This window comes from Lithobates pipiens, unplaced genomic scaffold (assembly GCF_037356315.1).
Source record: "Lithobates pipiens isolate NorthernLeopardFrog02 unplaced genomic scaffold, aLitPip1_a1.2 Scaffold_3, whole genome shotgun sequence".
NCBI lineage: Eukaryota > Metazoa > Chordata > Amphibia > Anura > Ranidae > Lithobates > Lithobates pipiens.
Genome location: NW_027507790.1, coordinates 220085604 through 220104732, shown reverse-complemented (window position 1 = coordinate 220104732; position 19129 = coordinate 220085604). Strand labels below are relative to the sequence as shown.

The window sequence follows — 19129 nt, the reverse complement described above, 5'->3', positions numbered from 1 at the left end:
AAAATATTTTCGTCTACTAAAATATGACTAAAACTAAAACAATTCAGATGAATAAAATATGACTAAACCTAAAATGGCATTTTAGTCAAAAGATTGACTAAGGCTGGATTCACATTTTTCGGGAGTAGGGAGCCTGGACTGCAGGACTGTTCTAAACATGGGAAAAACACTCCACTTTACAGGCATACTATAGACACCCTAGGTACGAAATTTAAAGGAATGTTTCACTTTTATTGTTTCACTTAAAGCATTATTAAAATAACTGCCCCCGAAAAAACATCCTTTTTTTTTTGCATTGATACATGTCTCCTGGGACAGGGCCCGGCTCCCCAAACACTTTTTATGACAATAACTTGCATATAAGCTTTTAAAATTAGCACTTTTGATTTCTCCCATAGACAATTCATTATAGCTGCGAGTAGTTTTAAATTACTTTTTTTCCTTTAGAAATTTCATTTTGTATAGGGACTGTTCTACACATGGGAAAAAGGTGCCACTTTACAGGCATACTATAGACACTCCCAGGTATGAAATTTAAAGGAATATTTCACTTTTATTGTTTCACTTTAATCATTATTAAAATCACTGGTCCCGGAAAAGCGGCCTTTTTTAAAACTTTTTTTTTGCATTGATACATGTCTCCTGGGACAGGACCCGGCTCCCCAAACACTTTTTATGACAATAACTTGCATATAAGCCTTTAAAATTAGCACTTTTGATTATTCATGTTAGTGTCCCATAGACTTTAACATGGTCATGTGTTCTGCCAAATTTTTTGGCTGTTCGGTATGTTCTAGTGTGAACCGGACCATCCCTACTTATTAGCCCAGCCAATCGCTGCTATAAGCTTGACCTAGTGCCCATAATCTTCAAGCGGGGCGCCGGACGCATGGATTTCAATTTTTTTTTAAGTACATGATTAGAGTCTGAGGCTCTAATTGGCTTCAAAAAAGGGTGGTGCTTGGGGCGCAGAGCACTGTGCCCTGAGCCCACCCAGTTGTGTGACATTAGCAAAATAAATATTCCCTAATGTCTTCCTGCTTCTAATCCTGGACAATCAGGAAGCAGGTCCTGATACCCTATTGGCCAGGGAATCTTGTCTTAGGACACCCAGCCAATCAGGTCTCAGAACTCACTTCTTTTTCGGCTGTGAGGAGAAGCAACAGCACCTCATCAAGCTGGAGCAGGAGCAGCATTGGCCCCCTAAGACTGATCGTCGCCTTCTCAGCTCCATAGAGCTTGCACTGGGCACCATCACAGCCCAGAGCAGCAGATTGCAGTAGCCTGAATGATGAGGATGAGCAGTTTGCTGCACCCCCTCCCCAAAATATTGAGCACCAGCCACCACTGGTTCTTAGTTATCTGGGCTCCTGACTATAGGGACAGAGTACTGAGTTCTGTATCCCTTGCTCTGGCTGGCCATACATGGTTCGAATCTTGACTGGTTCAGCAGGAACCGGCCAAGATTCAAACCATTAATGGACAGGCTTAATGTACCAAGTTGATCGATCGATTGACCTGGGTACAACCAGCCTGCCAGATTCGCTTGCAATTATCGTAAGCGGCTGCTATAGCCGCTAGCATAAATCACTGTCTTCTCCTGACCCAATGGCATCCCCTGCCCCATGAAACGTAAACTGCGTCAAAGCTCCAGCAAGTTTCTTATTCCCTACTGCAGTGGGGTTGATGAGAACCAACACTTAGAGAAGCATTATTTTGCTTTTTGTATTTTTTCCTTTTGTTTGTGATATATATGCGTATTTCCATGTCTTAGAAATTTTTACCTGTACAACCATTGGTACAATCAGAGTCTTTCCATTTTAGTATGCTAGGGTTTTTTGTGTAGTTTAATTTCCAGGATGAGTTACCGGACATTCGCTGTGCATTATTTGAGGGCTTTCCACTGAGGCCCTCCTCCCATATGCCTTTTTCTGGTGCAGGATGCTGGCCTACTAAATGATGAAAAGTGCTTCACCATAGAGGAAGCACTTGTGCCTTTTCTCCAGTTGAAGAGAGGTGATGAGTGACCAGCAGAGGGAGAAGTTGAACATGGGTTTATTCTCAGCTGTCTTGCTTTAGGAAACTGCTACCAAGATACCCCAAGAACCTTTGACCCCTAGTAGCTTATAGTAATTGTAAAGGCTTGTTTTATTTTTTAAATAACAAACATGTAAGCCCTTGTACACACGGTCGGAGATTCCGACTACCAAATCTGTTGGAGTAATTCCAACGGATTAATTCCGGAAGAGGTCCGGAAGTGATGTTGCATACACACGGTCGGACTAAGTTGTCGGAAAATCCGATTGTACATAACGTGATGACGTTATTTCGTTAGACGGGACTACGTTCAGGCTAGTAGCCAATAGCTTTGGTCTAGGAATTTGATCTGAGCATGCGTGGCACTTTGTCCGTCGGAGTAGGCTACACATGATCGTCCGATAGGAGCATTTTGTCTGAAAATTTTACCCGCAAGTTGGAAAACTTGGTCCGTCGGATATTCCGACGGAAACAGTCCAGTGCAGACCACACACCGTCAGAATATCCGACAAAACGGTCCGATATGACACATTCCGTCGGAATCTCCGACCGTGTGTACAAGGGCTTATACTTACCTCCTCTGTGCAGTCGGTTTTGCACAGAGCAGCCCGGATCCTCTTCTTCTCGGGTCCCTCATTGCTGCTCCTAGCCCCTCCCTCCTTTGAGTGCCCCTCAGCCAGCAGCTTGCTACAGGGTGAACCCAAGCCGAGTCAGAGCTCTGTGTATCCATTCAGACATGGAGCCCTGGCCTGCCCCTCCCCTCTCCCCCCTGATTGGCTGAGTGACTTTGATTGACAGCCAAGGGAGCCAATGGCGCCCCTGCTCTGTCTCAGCCAATCAGGAAGAATGTACTGGATGACTGAGGGGATTGTGGACATCACTGGAGAGAGAAGGAGCTCAGGTAGGTAATTGGGGGGTGCTACACACAGAAAGTTTTTTTTTTTATCTTAATGCATAGAATGTAATAGGATACAAAAACCTTCTGCCTTTACAACTCTTCTGCAGTCAGCAATAAATAAGTTTAGATTTGTTCTAAAAAAGTGATTGGCACCCAAGTAATTTTCCTTAGTGCCCTAGAAAAAGAACTAGCCCAGGTGGATATGCCTAGATCATTACAGCTATGTAAGAGAATTGAGACATCTCATTGTGGCCTTTAATGTCACCTGGAAGTCATCTGCTGTGACCTACATATCTAGCCAAAAATGTCGGAACTTTTAAAAATCTGTTTATGCCGTTTACAGTAGGTAACATTTTATAGCACAGAGCTAACTCTTTATTACTTGCTTTACTCTTGATTGCTATGGTGGTTAGTAAGTGACTGTAGATTTCAGTTACATGAACCATTCGGAACTTACCGAGACCGCCTCTGTGTTCCATAAGCACATGTTCTGGTACATGCTGACCAAGAGCCCCATGGGTAATGTTCACAAAAGCAAGAAGAGGCCTCTGCTACAAGGCAACTTATAAGCAAACTCAAGAGGCAGATCCTGGACGCCATCAACGATTAACACTGAAAATGAGAGATATGCAATACATAAATTACAGCATTTTCTTTAGCTTATTCAGCATTATAATTCATACTTCAGTATTGTTTCAAGTTTACTTTTAAATTTGATCCTTTGTTCTGAGGTTTATGTGTATCTGTGAGACTTTTATTTATGAATTAGCAAGTAGGAGTATTTTGTGTGGGTACAAATACTGTGGCATATGTGTGCAGTGTACTGAGTGACTAGGCACAGATTCTGTTTAATCATCTCCCTTCAAGCCCCTCCTACTGTTAGGAAAAACCTGTCCTCTGCATCACCTGCTGCTGACCCCTGAACTCTGCTCCACTTACTACTGACCCCTGAAATCTGCCTAACTTACTACTGAACCCCTGCACTTTATCATACCTCCCAACTTTTTGAGATGGGAATGAGGGACACCTATCGGCAAAATCAGGGACACCTATCAGCTGAATGAGGGACACCTATCAGCCGTAAAAACGGCGTGGGGGTCCCCCCCAAATCCATACCAGACCCTTATCCGAGCACGCAGCCCGAGCGGTCAGGAAAGGGGGTGGGGACGAGCGAGCACCCCCCCTCCTGCGCCGCACCAGGCCACATGCCCTCAACATGGGGGGTGGGTGCTTTGGGGAAGGGGGGTGCCCTGCAGCCCCCCCACCCCAAAGCACCTTGTCCCCATGTTGATGAGGACAAGGGCCTCTTCCCGACAGCCCTGGCCATTGGTTGTCCGGGGGTCTGCGGGTAGGGGGCTTATCGGAATCCGGGAGCCCCCTTTAATAAGGGGGCCCCCAGATCCTGGCTCCCCACCCTATGTAAATGAGTATGGGGTACATCGTACCCCTACCCATTCACCTGGGGAAAAAAATGTCAATAATAAAAAAAAACACAGGTTTTTAAAGTAATTTATTAATCAGCTCCGGGGGTCTTCTTCCGACTTCTCCGCTCCACACTTCTCAGCTCCGCCCCTTATGACGTCAAGTCCCGGGGCATGCTGGGACTGTGACGTCATAAGGAGCTGGGTCACCGTGTGACATCAAAGGGCAAAGGGCACTATCTTGCATCACTCTTGCAATTTGAGATAGCTAACTCCCACTTTCACAGGAAAAAAAAAATCTACGGCCATGGAGACTGCAAATATGCAACAAGAGATGATTGGAGACTGTATATATGCTCTAGGAGTTGTCAGAGAGGGTGAACATGCTGTAGGAGTTGTTGAAGACTGGGAATATGCCTCAGGAAACATAGACTTAAAGGGGAGGTCCACCCTAAAAAAAAAAAAAAATGCATAAAAAGGCTCCAAAAAAAACAAAACATTTTTTTTCACTTGCCAGAAATGGCTGTTGCTAGGCAGATTGTCCTATTTTGCGGTGATCTTCGGTCTTTTCCGCCTCGTGTTGTCTTCTGGTGAATGGGGCGCAGTGTGTTGTGGGAACTGTGTGTGTCCCACAACACAGCACACCCCATTCACAAAGGGCTGCTTTTTTTCACTGGCCCACCACTTTAAGCACACCTCTCAACATTTTGAGATGGGAATGAGGGACACCTACTAGCATATGTGTGTAGGCATAAGACATGCCCCCTGCCACGCCCCTATATTGGCTTTTAAAATTTACAAATGCAGCAATTTAGAATTTGGATGAAAGGTTTAGCACTGGGAAACACATTTTGAAAGATAAAAAGTGAATTTTATATACAACTATATGGATCAGACTAAAATGACTGACAAATGAGGAGGAAAGAGGGACAAAGGGGCATTGCTCCAAATCAGGGACAGTTGGGAGCTTTGACTTGAGACACATTATATAAGACTATAGAGATCACTGTTTATACATTGTAATATAAGGTATACACAAAAAAGTGCCAAAAGCCATTAAGGGGCACCAGTGTTCTAGTGTGTTTCACCCTGAAAAAACTAACGTCCTGCAATTAAGCCCTTTAAAGTAAAACACATCAGAAGGAACAGTCTGTGCGGGATGTACTATGAGCAAAAACGTTAATTGCAATAAAGCTTATTATGATTTGCCTTCTCTCTACACATTTAGAAAAAAAAATCCCAAGGCATTTAACAGAAGATATGCATGTTATTAAGAGTGATAACAAAAAATAATAGTAATACAAATTCCATGCCTCAGAATCCTGAGCAAAAGACACTTAACAATAGTTTCACATTCTGCTGTCTGTATTTTTAGAGTCCTGAAATACAAAGCATTTAGAACAGGGGTCTCAAACTGGCGGCCCTCCGGCTGTTGCAAAAATAAAAGTCCCATCATGCCTCTGCCAGTGGAAGTCATGCTTGTAACTGTCAGTCTTGCAATGCCTCATGGGACTTGTAGTTTTGCAACAGCTGGAAGGCAGCCAGTTTGAGACCCCTGATTTTTAGTTTTTCTTGATCAAGGAAATGTATCAATATCCACTACTCTTCTTGTCATTCCAGCACATGCTTCTAATCAGAAAGTGTATCAATCCATGTATGACACCAAAGAAATGTTGTTATATGTTCATAAACAACAAACCGTACACAATGGCTGAACAGAATGTGTTTAAGTTGAGCACTTGCGGTTTAAAGAAAAACTCGCTGTAGTCCTGACCATGCTTCATAATTGGTGGAAAACCCTAATTAAATCAAATCATTCACATCATTACATCAATCACAATCAATCACAATCATTACATCTCATATAAGTTTTAAATCTTCATGTAATTTGAAAGGTTGCTTTCATTCTGTTCATCTTTTGTATAAAAGAAGCCCCATCGATCCTGCCAATACATATTGCTGAAGCATCTTGTACCATTGTCACTATCAGGAATCTGCTACAATGCAATCATATGCAGATGAGCGCGTGAATAGACAGGAAGTGGTTGAAAAAGGCTGGAGGAAATCAGCCTTGCTTAGATGCATAAAACAATAAACTAAGGGTGAATATGGTCCTTAGTAATGGAAAGACATAAAGCATACAGCATCGGGTTATGATACACAGTGTTTTAGCAAACTGTCATCCAGAAGAGGTTAGACATACTTTAAGGCAGTTTAGAGAACTGGTAATACATCATACATTTAAGCAATAATATTACTGCCTACTAATATATGAATACTTTCATTGTTTTTTAAAGGTGTTTAGGTTATTTTTGTGTTGGCATCCCTTACCTTGGCTCCTGTGACTCTGCTATCTGTGGAGTAGATTCCCTTAAAGTAAAAGTCCAGGGTTTTATTTACTTTGGTTAATTTTATACCAACCTCCACTCCCCTCATCCATTGAAAAGCAAATCGAGTATTTTGAAAACCATTGTTTGGTTCCATTATCTTTTAAATCAGGAGCCTGTGTGTGAAATCCAAGCTGGTTATAGACTATAGATGACCGGGTGGGGGGTGGTGGTGTCTGCTGCCAACCGCAGATGGGACAGTCCTCAATAAATCAGGTAAAAATGATATTTGTGGCTTCCATAGTCTTTCCAACTTTAGATATCTACTTCTTTAAGGATATAAAGTAAATTTCTAGGCTTGCATGGACATACAGGCTTTTCTGACAAATGTTTGCCATGATGCATCTCATTAAAGTAGCATGCTTTTGCATTGCCTACCATACCCTTCGAGGTAAGACGGCGCTATGTTAAGATTCCTCTCAACTCAACTCAACTCATAATGTACCATACAAATACATTATGTCACAAGTGACATGACTAGTCTAGATATTTGGCATGTAATGATCACATTCATATTTCAACCCTGCAAACATGTTGAATTTTGATTTTCTGTAGTCATATTCTGCTTAGGCCCCGTGCACACTGGGGCTCCTCTAAACACTTTTCTCCTAGCAGGAGAAAGGCAGCTTCACTAGACTAAAAATCAACAATGTATTTAAAACTCAAAATTTTCTTTCTAGTTTTGGATGGAACGGTAAAGGGTTAGCACCTCTATCAGGTTTTTATTAATGTCTGTGCCCTCCCCCGCTGGAGAGATTTGCTTCACTATTGGTCCTGGTGATCATTGTCTCCAGTAAAGAAAGCTATAGGAAATCAAGGGACAGGAGGAGAGGTGAAATTGTCCTAGTGAAAGCTGTCTAAGCCCTTGTACACACGGTCGGAGATTCCGACAACCAAATCCGTCAGAGGAATTTCCGACGGATTAATTCCAGAAGAGGTCCGGAAGTGATGTTGCATACACACGGTCGGACTAAATTGTCAGAAAATCCAATTTTAAATAACGTGATGAAAAATCCGATTGCACATAACGTGATGATGTTATTTCGTTATGACGGAACTACATTCAGGCTAGTAGCCAATAGCTTTGGTCTAGGAATTTGATCTGAGCATGCGTGGCACTTTGTCCATCGGAGTAGGCTACACATGATCGGAGTATGTCCAATAGGAGCATTTTGTCAGAAAATTTTACTGGCAAGTTGGAAAACTTGGTCCGTCGGATATTCCGACGGAAACAGTCCGATGGAGACCACACACAGTCGGAATATCGGACAAAATGGTCCGATAGGACACATTCAGTCGGAATCTCCGACCGTGTGTACAATGGCTTAGGGCTCATTCACACATATAGCCCCTCTTTTGAAAAGTGATCTGTGGTGGTCGTTTTCAAAAAGTGATCATGTTCGACATTGGTAGTCCCTTGCCAAAATCGACCTGATTGGGTCAGAACTGTGACACATTTCTCTCCCGCATTCTATCCATTATCTACTATCCCAAAAGGCACAGGTTAGTTTATACTGAATATAGAAAAGGGAGAGAGTCCAGAAAGGATTCTTCAAAAAGGAACAGCTGGTAATAACAAAAATAATTGATTTTACTGAAAAAATTCCACCAAAAATTATTCAAGTAAAAAACACCTCCACCACATGAATTAAAAATATAACGCTATCAAAACACGGATGGTGGACACAAGGTAATCTCAGCATACAAAATATCTTTGTTATCCAATGAACAGGCCAACACGACTTCACCGGAATCCTCCCTCTGAAGCCTCTAGAAGGAGAGACTCTACGACTCCGGTCCTCTTGGTCTATTCATTGGATCAGAAAAATATATTTTTTATGGGATGTATCTACCTTTTTTATTGAATACAGACTTCACGAGTTTGGACTTTGCCCTGCTGTGGCTTTATGATCAAGGTTATACTCTTATTGAATCTGTTACCCTAAAGGAGTAACTGTTGGGAGGGTTCAAGCCTTGCAAAGACAAGGATCTTGTTGCTCAACCCAATCAAAATCACTTGCCATCGTCTATGTGTCATTTTACTTGGTCCCTTACATCTTGATTCCACTCTGTATTTCTGTTGTGAAGACCAATGTTTTGGGGACAAGTCTTGCATTGTCACATTAAAAAAAGGGGACCTTCAATTATAAACAATGGTCTTTATCATGCACAAGACAGACGTGGATTGCTGGCCAGCATCTATTTCCTTTGTGTGATCAAAGCTACCACTTGTATTAAATTAAATCTACTTTAATTCTAAATGTTTATGCACAGGCAGTCCCTGAGTTCCAAACATCTGACGTACATATGATTCATACATACAAACGGAGGGAGACAACAGGAAGTCAGAGGAAATCTACCCCTAGGAAGGGAAATTCACTTCTGTAAGAGTTATTATGGGAAAAAAACGTGTCCCCACTCAAGCTTTATCACAATCCTTGTCTCCACTACAACCCAAAAATGTTCAAAATACAATTGTCATAGGGACAGAAAGTGAGGTGATATCTTCTGAACAGGGGCACAGGCAGCAAAACAAACATTACCGGGGTGTTAACCCTTCCCTATGCTATCCAAAAAATCCAAAATATTTTTTTTGGCTGGAGTTACACTTACAAAATGTACCTGTTCCGACTTACATACAAATTCAAATTCAACTTAAAGGGATAGTAAAGGCTTTTTTAAATTTATACCCACAGGTAGGCCTTTAATAAGGCTCACCTGTAGGTACAGTAAATATCTCCAAAACGTGCACTGTTTAGGAGATATTTACTATGTCACTGGTGCATGCGCACTGCACTCCCAACAGATGGCGTGTCGTCCATAAAGAAAGACGCAGATGTGACTCCCGTGCATGGGTGGGGGGGCAGGAGTGACGTCATTGCTGCTCAGCCAGACAAATGGTGGCAGCCTGCGAACCTGGAAGGAAGACCGGGTGAAGATGGAAGACCTGTCAGGGGTAACAGCACTCGGCTGGAGGGCTTAATTTTCAGGTAAGCCTTTCATAATATGCTAGCGTGCGATGCATACTAGCACATTATGACATTTATTTGCAGGGAGATTTTTATTTTTGCAGTTATGTCTTCTTACTATCTTGTTTGTAACCCAGGGACTGCCTGTATCTGTATATATTACCACTGTCTACAACATTTTACCATTTCTGTCTACAGAGGAGAGTGTTACAATGTCATACATATAATAATACTAATAGCTTGGGGCGCACACAGAGATACACATCCTGCCTTTCTAAAATGTTGCTGACATTGTCCCATACAAACCTCATAGATTTATCTTCCCCTTATCTGTCTTGTTTACTTGAACTGTCCTAAACCTCCCGTCCTGTGAATTCCTGTATTCCGTCACTGGTCAGCAGTATTTCCTAACAGTTCCAGTAAATATTTGCGGCTTGCCAGGCATTTATCAGGCAAGCCGTTTCCTATGTTTTCTGGCCCTGATCATCTGTTTAATGGGGCCCTCACTTGAGAGTTTGTGGAAATTACACCTATCAGGCAAACTCACTTCTTCATACTGTTCTTCATTTATTACATTTTAGTTCAACTTTATATTTAACCACTTGCCTACTGGGCACTTTCACCTCCTTCCTGACCAGGCAAATTTTCAGCTTTCGGCGCTGTCACATTTTGACCGACAATTGCAAGATCATACAACATGTACCCAAATACATATTTTATCATTTTTTTTTACCAAATAGAGCTTTCATTTGGTGGTATTTAACCACCATTGGGTTTTTATTTTTTTGCTAAACAAACTTAAAGCGGGATTGCACTGTGGAAAAAAATATTAAAAGCCAGCAGCTACAAATACTGCAGCTGCTGACTTTTAATAAATGGACACTCACCTGTCCCGGGGTCCAGCGATGCAGGCAGCCGAGGCCGATCGATCGCTTGGCTCTCGGCTGCTGCCGCCACCATTCTAGGTGAGGGAATCAGGAAGTGAAGTGCTGTGGCTTCACTTCCCGGTTCCCTACTGCGCATGCGCGAGTCGCGTAGCACAATAGGAATTGTCCGCGCTGTCTCTGGGACCCGTGTCCGCAGGGACAGGAAGAGGCATAGACTCCCGTGGGAGTCTATGCCCGGAAGTGGGTGTAAATACCTGTCTTTGACAGGTATCTGCACCCCCCTCCCCCCTGAAAGGTGCCAATTGTGACACCGGAGGGGGGGGGGGGGGTTCCGATCAGCGGAAAGTTCCACTTTAGGGTGGAACCCCACTTTAAAAAACAATAATTTTGAGTATTTCTTAGTTTCTGCAAATAAGTAAATTTTCTTCTTCACTGATGGGCACTAATAGGCTGCACTGGTTGCCACTAATGAGGCAGCACTGATAGGCACTGATAGGCAGCACTGATGGGTACTTATAGGTGGCACTGATGGGCACTGATAAGGAGGCTCTGATAGGCGGCACTGATGGGCACTGATAGGCTACACTGATTGGCACTGATGAGGTGGCACTGATGGGCACTGTGATAAGCAGCACTGATGCGCACTGATAGGCAGCACTGATGTGCACTGATAGGCGACACTTTTGGGTACTGATAAGGAGGCACTAATAGGCGGCACTGATGGACACTGATAGGCAGCACTGATGGGCCCTGGTACGTGACACTGATGGGCACTGATTAGGAGGCACTAATAGGTGGCACTGATGGGCACTGATAGGCAGCACTGATGGGCACTGATAGGCGACACTTTTGGGTACTGATAAGGAGGCACTAATAGGCGGCACCGATGGACACTGATAGGCAGCACTGATGGGCACTTGTAGGTGACATTGATGGGCACTGATAAGGAGGCGCTAATAGGTGGCAGTGATGGGCACTGATAGGCAGCACTTATGGGCACTGGTAAGTGACACTGATGGGCACTGATAAGGAGGCACTAATAGGCAAGTCTGATGGGCACTGATAGGCTGTATTGATGAAGCTGAAGTAATAATTAGGGCACTGATGGTCAGAGCCCTGATTATCAGTGTAAATGATGTCCTGACAGCCTTGCCAGTTAATTGCTCTCCTTTACTCCCACAGACACATCACTAAAGGAAAGGAATGCTGATAATCGGGCAAGTCCAATTACATGTGATCAGCTGCGATTGGACACAACTAATCACATGGTAAACGGCCGCTTTGATTGGCCCTTTACCCCGATCTGTGAATCTGGCTTGGAATCAGTCTCATCTAACCCTCTGAGCAGCAGAGCTCAGAAAGCGAGAAGAAGGAGAAGCACTAGCAGCTAATCATATACAGTATGTTGCATGCATTTTTGCTGACAGCATAAGAGAGCAGTATGAGTAGAGAGAAAAACTGTTCAGTCTGCTGCTCTTTCACTGTCCAACCACATGCAGGGGAGGTGATCCACTTGTATTGCATAACTTCAGTAGAACAAAGTAAGGCCACCAGGCTGGCTATGCTTTCTGGCAGGGCTGTGTAAATCTCAGGATGGGATGGTCAGAAATAAAAATCCTTTGTTTGTGTATTTAGCCATTTGTCTGTAGTTTGGCTTTAACAAAAAAATAAAAAAATAAAATAAATTAGAAATAATAATAAAGCAAGATGATATTTGACAGCTATGTGGATGTGCAAATAACTAGAAGGAAAACAGTTGCGATGAGAACGCCATTTTCTTATGCTGACACTTTACAGAAAAGTGGAATTCCAGCTTCCAAGGTACCCTTGCCCCTGGCCTTGCCTCTTTGTTATAAAGACTTTGACTGTTGCAAACATATTGTATGCATGCCTACATTTGTTCCAGGTAAACAGTGAATTAGCTAAGCTTTTAAAATGCCTTAAAATTGTTGCATATCGCAGTGTCAGATCATGTCCTTGCCTGGTGTGCGAGCAGACGGAGCGATGTGGTTGCTAGGCAACTTGGGAATAACAGTGAACGACATGAGGGGACCACACTGCTACTTTGACATGATGGAGTGAAAAGACTTAATTGTCCTCATGAGCTGTTAACCTTTTCAGATTCATATTTCAGGAATGTCTAAGAAATGAAAAGGTGTTCCTAAGTATAATTAATGAATACATTAGATCGCGGTAATGTTTCGCAGTAGGCGGGGGTGCCAGACTGGTAATTACTTGTGAAATCTCATTGTTTTATAGACCATTTGAACTTTCTCCATTCTATAATATTCATGTGTTTCTCTGTGACCTGATGGAGATTTTGTTTCAACTTCACTGAGATTTTTTTTCAGTACAATTTAGATAAATAAAAATGAACAAAATAGGTTATGAATGAGATTTAGGAAATAATAGAAAATTAGAAATGGCCCAACTTCTGCTAAAACTGACTTTTCTTTAAATGGATAGAGTAGTGAAAAGTTAGAAACCCTGTAAGTTTTTTTTTTTTTTTTTTTGGTCTGTATCCTCTTTAACCACTTTACATCTAGGGCAACTTTTTAATTTTTCACATTAATTATATAATCAGAATTTTTTGGTAGAAATTACTTAGAAGCCACAAACATTAAACCAGAGGCCCTGGAGAATAAAATAGTGGGCGTTGCAATTTTTTATGCTGCTCGATATTTGCGCAGTTGTTCTTTTCAAATGCAAAATCTAGGGTACCTGCAAATTTTCATTGATGTTTAACCACTTGGGACCCGCGCTATAGCTGAATGACGGCTACAGCGCGGATCTCCTTTTCCGGGACTACGTCTATTAACGTAGTCCCGTGCACGCGAGGCCTATGAGACTCGCCTGATCACTGATCAGAGCAAGGGGTCGATCCCGACCCTTTATCACGTGATCAGCTGTCAGCCAATGACAGCTGATCATGTGATATAACGGAGCCGGTAATCGGCTATTATTAAATCGGCTATTATTAAAAAAAGCCGATCACCGGCGGCCGTGATCGGAACATCAGTCCCGATCACGGCCAGCCCTGCCAGTGCCCACCTGCCCCCTGCCAGTGCCCACCTGCCCCCTCATCAATAAAGATGATAAAAAAATAGGTGCCCCCCTGTCAGTGCCACCCAGCAGTGCCCACAGTGCCACCCAGCAGTGCCCACAGTGCCACCCAGCAGTGCCACCCAGCAGTGCCCACAGTGCCACCCAGCAGTGCCCACAATCTGCCTCAACAAAGGTGCTGCACCCCAGTGCCACATATCCGTGCCCATCAGTGTCATCAACCAGTGCCCAGCAGTGCCGCCCATCAGTGCCCAGCAGTGCCACCTATCAGTGGTACCTATCAGTGCCCCTTAGTGCCACCCATCTGTGCCACCCATCTGTGCCACCCATCCGTGCCATCTTATCTGTGCCCATCTTTGCCCATCAGTGCCACCTTATCTGTGCCCATCGATGCCGCCTTATCTGTGCCTATTAGTGCCGCCTTAACTATGCCTATCAGTGCCCACCAATGCAGCCTATCAGTGCCGCCTCATCAGCGCACTTCAATGAAGGAGAAAAATGACCTGTTTGCAAAATTTTATAACAAACTATTAAACATGTTTTTTTTTTTTGCATCTTTTTTTGTTTGTTTAGCAAAAAATAAAACTCCCAGCTGTAATTAAATACCACCAAAAGAAAGCTCTATTTGTGGGAAAAAAATGATAAAAATTTCATTTGGGTACAGTGTTGTATGCCCGCGCAATTGTCATTCAAAGTGCATCAGCGCTGAAAGCTGAAAATTGGTCTGGGACTGAGGGGGGTTTAAGTACCCAGTAAGCAAGTGGTTAAAATCCTTTACAGGTTATCAATTTAGAGTTAATGAGAGTTGTGAATTATGGCCCTAACAAGTCCCTTTGTGATAGCTTTTGTCAGGTAAGAAGTCATCTTTATGGAGATATGAAGGGCCTATTAGATTGCCAATCTCCACTGATCTCAGCTAATCAAGCACAGATAATGCCTTATTAGCTGCTTTCCAAACTAGAGTACTTAGGGAGTGACAACTCTCAACCTGGAAGTGAAGGAATCCTTGTCTCTTCTGGGTTTATTAGTGACAGAAGAGATTGGGGAATAAATATTCCTCAATCTCCTCTGGATCCAAGTATTGAGTAGGTGTCACAGATGTTATACATAAACATCCAAGCAGGTAGTCAGATCGCTGGGCTGCACCAAGGAATAGGGACAACAAGTAAAAGGAAAAATATATATATTTATTTATTAAAGATAAGGACACACGTGCACCACCAATAAACAGCAACCATAAGCAAGCAAAGAAAATACAAGACAAACCTCAAAACCACCAAACTATCTAACTAATATAATACACAAGCAAGGAAACAAGAAATAATAAAGCAGGGACAAAAGCAACACGGGGACAGAAACCAGGGATAAGGAAGCAGACCAAGGAGAAGGGAACAGGGAACAGGACTGGATGACAGGATAACAAATGGGGTGCTGGAACAAACTGGAACAAGAGCAGATACTGGCAGGAACAAGGGCTAGCAGAGGAATTCTGAAGCACTGAGCATAGTTCAGGGCGGGTCTATATAGTCCAGCAGACCCATGACAGCTGTGCTTGATGGCACGTCTGAAGTCCAAGCAGGGAGACACCCGCTGGTGGGCGCTGGAATTACACCTTTTGGTCCAGAACGTAATAGTGCCACCAGCAGGTGAAACCAGAAATGACACAGTTCCTGACAGTAGGTTTACTGTGGTCCTGAAGGAACGGGAGAGCCCAGGAACCACCACGGATGGAGATGGAGAGAAGGGGACTTCCTTCGCACTTTCATATCACTTTTGTTAAATAGCCAATCACCAGCTGAAAAAAAATGATGCCAAACTTATGAGTACAGCTGGTTAAAGAGATTTTATTTATCACCTCCTGTAGGGATGGGAAGTGATTTCAAGAAAAAAATGGGGATCATATAGTTGCATTGGCTACATTTATTGGGCATTTGCCTTCATTATTCTCTTAGTGAGTGGTTGTAAACTTCAGACTTGAAATATAAGCAAAGCATACCCTTCTATAGTGTGTACTTGTCTCAAGTAAGAGCACAAAGTGTCAGTTTTCACTTTTGCTGTCAGCAGGAATCACTTTGGTGAGTTTTTCTGACACCAAAAGAAATAAGGTGACAGGGGAGGGCACAGTCTGTGATTGACAGCCTCAGCTCTTTTGCTGTGTGCGGTGTGTGTGTATGTGTATGTGTGTGTGTGTGTGTGTGTGTGGGGGGGGGGGGAGGTGTCCCTTCCCTCCAATAAGCTCTCAGAGCTGTCCTTACTGACCGACCTCTGCAGAGTGTAACTTCAGCTCTCTGCACCCTTTTTTTCTGACAGCTCGGAAAAGCTGTGTAAGTTCAGCAATTTGAATGCCTATAGAGAAGACTGCAGACAAACAGGTACAACTCATGTAGGAAGATTTGTTTTATCTCTGTGTATCACCTGAGGCCAGTCACTTTACTGGGTATACAGTGGTGTGAAAAAGTGTTTGCCCCCTTCCTCATTTCCTGTTCCTATGCATGTTTGTCACACTTAAGTGTTTCGGAACATCAAACCAATTTAAACAATAGTCAAGGACAACACAAGTAAACACAAAATGCAATTTGTAAATGAAGGTGTTTATTATTAAAGGTGAAAAAAAATCCAAACCATCATGGCCCTGTGTGAAAAAGTGATTGCCCCCTAAACCTAATAACTGGTTGGGCCACCCTTAGCAGCAACAACTGCAACCAAGCGTTTGCGATAACGTGCTATGAGGCTTTTACAGCGTCCTGGAGGAATTTTGGCCCACTCATCTTTGCAGAATTGTCCTAATTCAGTTACATTAGAGGGTTTTCGAGCATGAACGGCCTTTTTAAGGTCATACCACAACATCTCAATAGGATTCAGGTCAGGTCTTTGGCTAGGCCACTCCAAAGTCTTCATTTTGTTTTTCTTCAGCCATTCGGTGGTGGACTTGCTGGTGTGTTTAGGATCATTGTCCTGCTGCAGAACCCAAGTTCGTTTCAGCTTGAGTACACGAACAGATGGTCGGACATTCTCCTTCAGGATCTCTTGGTAGACAGCAGAATTCATAGTTCCTTTTATCACGGCAAGTCTTCCAGGTCCTGAAGCAGCAAAACAGCCCCAGACCATCACACTACCACCACCATATTTTACTGCTGGTATAATATTCTTTTTATGAAATGCAGTGTTCCTTCTACGCCAGATATACTTGGACACACACCTTCCAAAGAGTTCCACTTTTGTCTCATCGGTCCACAGAATGTTGTCCCAAAAGTCTTGGGGATCATCAAGATGTGTTGTGGAGAAATTGAGACGAGCTTTGATGTTCTTTTTGCTCAGCAGTGGTTTTCTCCTTGGAACTCTGCCATGCAGGCCATTTTTGCCCAGTCTTTTCCTGATGGTGGAGGCATGAACGCTGACCTTAACTGAGGCAAGTGAGGCCTGCAGTTCCTTGGACGTTGTTGTGGGGTCTTTTGTGACCTCTTGGATGAGTCGTCGCTGCGCTCTTGGGGTAATTTTGGGCGGCCACTCCTGGGAAGGTTCACCACTGTTCCATGTCTTCGCCATTTGTGGATAATGGCTCTCACTGTGGTTCGCTGGATTCCCAAAGCTTTGGAAATGGCTTTATAACCCTTTCCAGACTGATAGATCTCAATTACTTTCTTTCTCAATTGTTTGGGAATTTCTTTGGGTCTCGGCATGATGTGTAGCTTTTAAGGATCTTCTGGTGGACCTTACTGTGTCAAGCAGCTCCTATTTAAGTGATGCCTTGATTGTGAACAGGTGTGGCAATAATCAGGCCTGGGTGTGGCTAGAGAAATTAAACTCAGGTGTGGACAACCACAGTTATAGTATGTTTTAACAAGGGGGGCAATCACTTTTTCACACAGGGCCATGATGGTTTGGATTTTTTTTCACCTTTAATAATAAACACCTTCATTTACAAATTGCATTTTGTGTTTACTTGTGTTGTCCTTGACTATTGTTTAAATTGGTTTGATGTTCTGAAACACTTAAGTGTGACAAACATGCAAAGGAACAGGAAATGAGGAAGAGGGCAAACACTTTTTCACACCACTGTATGTACAGTGTCTTGAAAAACTATTCATACCCCTTGGGATTTTCCACATTTTTGTCATGTTACAACCAAAAACATAAGTGTATTTTATTGGGATTTTATGTGATAGACCAACACAAATTGGCACATAATTGTGAAGTGGAAGGAAAATGATAAATTCACATTTTTTTTACAAGTAAATAAGTGAAAAGTGTGGTGTACATTTGTATTCAGCCCCCTTTACTCTGATACCCCTAACTAAAATCTAATGGAACCAATTGCCTTCAGAAGTCACCTAATTAGTAAATAGAATCCACCTGTGTGTAATTTAATCTCAGTATAAATACAGCTGTTCTGTGAAGCCCTCAGAGGTTTGTTAGAGAACCTTAGTAAACAAACAGCATCATGAAGGCCAAGAAACACAACAGACAGGTCAGGGATAAGGTTGTGGAGAAGTTTAAAGCAGGGTTAGGTTACAAAAAAATGTCTAAAGCTTTTAACATCTCATGGAGCACTGTTCAATCCATCCTCTGAAAATGGAAAGCGTATGGCACAACTGCAAACCTACCAAGACATGGCCGTCCACCCAAACTGACAGACCAGGCAAGGAGAGCATTAATCAGAGAAGCAGCCAAGAGGCCCATGGTAACTCTGGAGGAGCTGCAGAGATGCACAGCTCAGATGGGAGAATCTGTCCACATAACAACTATTAGTCGTGCTCTCCACAAATCTACCCTTTATGGAAGAGTGGCAAGTGGCCAAATCATGTTGTAGAAATGCTTTTCTTCCACAGAGACAATCACAGCAGCCCTTTACCATGTGATCAGCTGTGTTCAATCACAGCTGATCATGATGTACACAGAAGCCAGTTATTGGCATTCCTTTCCTCATGCGTGAAGAGAGGAGAGCCAATAACCGGCTTGTGTTTAAGGGACATCTACACTGATAACCAGGGCACTGATTATCAGTGCCCTGATTATCAGAGCAGCCAATCAGTGCCTCCTCATCAGTGCCACCTATCAGTGCTGCCTATTTGTCTCCATCAGTGCCACCCATTAGTGCCCATCAGTGCCACCTATCAGTGCCCATCAGTGCTGCCTATGAGTGCAGCCTCCTCAGTCCCTCCTCATCAGTGGCCATCAGTGCTGCCTATCAGTGCAGCCTCATCAGTCCCTCCTCATCAGTGGCCATCAGTGCAGCCTATCAGTGCCCATCAGTGTATGCTTTCAGGGCTTTTTTCCGTTTTTTTTTCGTTTATTTAGCAAAAAAAGAAAAACACAATGGTGATTAAATACCCCCAAAAGAAAGCTGTATTTGTGTGAATTTTTTTTTGGAATAATCTTCCTTTAGAGACACATCCAGTGACAACTGTCTATTCCAGTGACGACTGTCTTTGAAGAGATATTTCTTCCGGTTGTGTCAAGACAACAT

The 19129-nt window shown here is 43.1% G+C and overlaps 1 protein-coding gene across 2 annotated transcripts in view; it reads right to left on the bottom strand.

Annotated features, from left to right (window-relative positions):
• C6 (complement C6) overlaps positions 1–19129 on the bottom strand; it is a 214540-nt gene that overhangs the window by 194872 nt on the left and 539 nt on the right. Inside the window, exons 1-2 of one of the 2 annotated variants that reach the window (XM_077462804.1) lie at positions 6688–6799; positions 3393–3547 (exon numbers count right to left, since the gene is read on the bottom strand). In XM_077462804.1, the coding sequence (XP_077318930.1) occupies positions 3393–3535 (143 nt within the window). In that variant the 5' untranslated portion in view covers positions 3536–3547; positions 6688–6799. Of the gene's footprint in view, positions 1–3392; positions 3548–6687; positions 6800–19129 lie in introns of those variants that run through there. The other variant, XM_077462806.1, reaches the window with a different exon arrangement.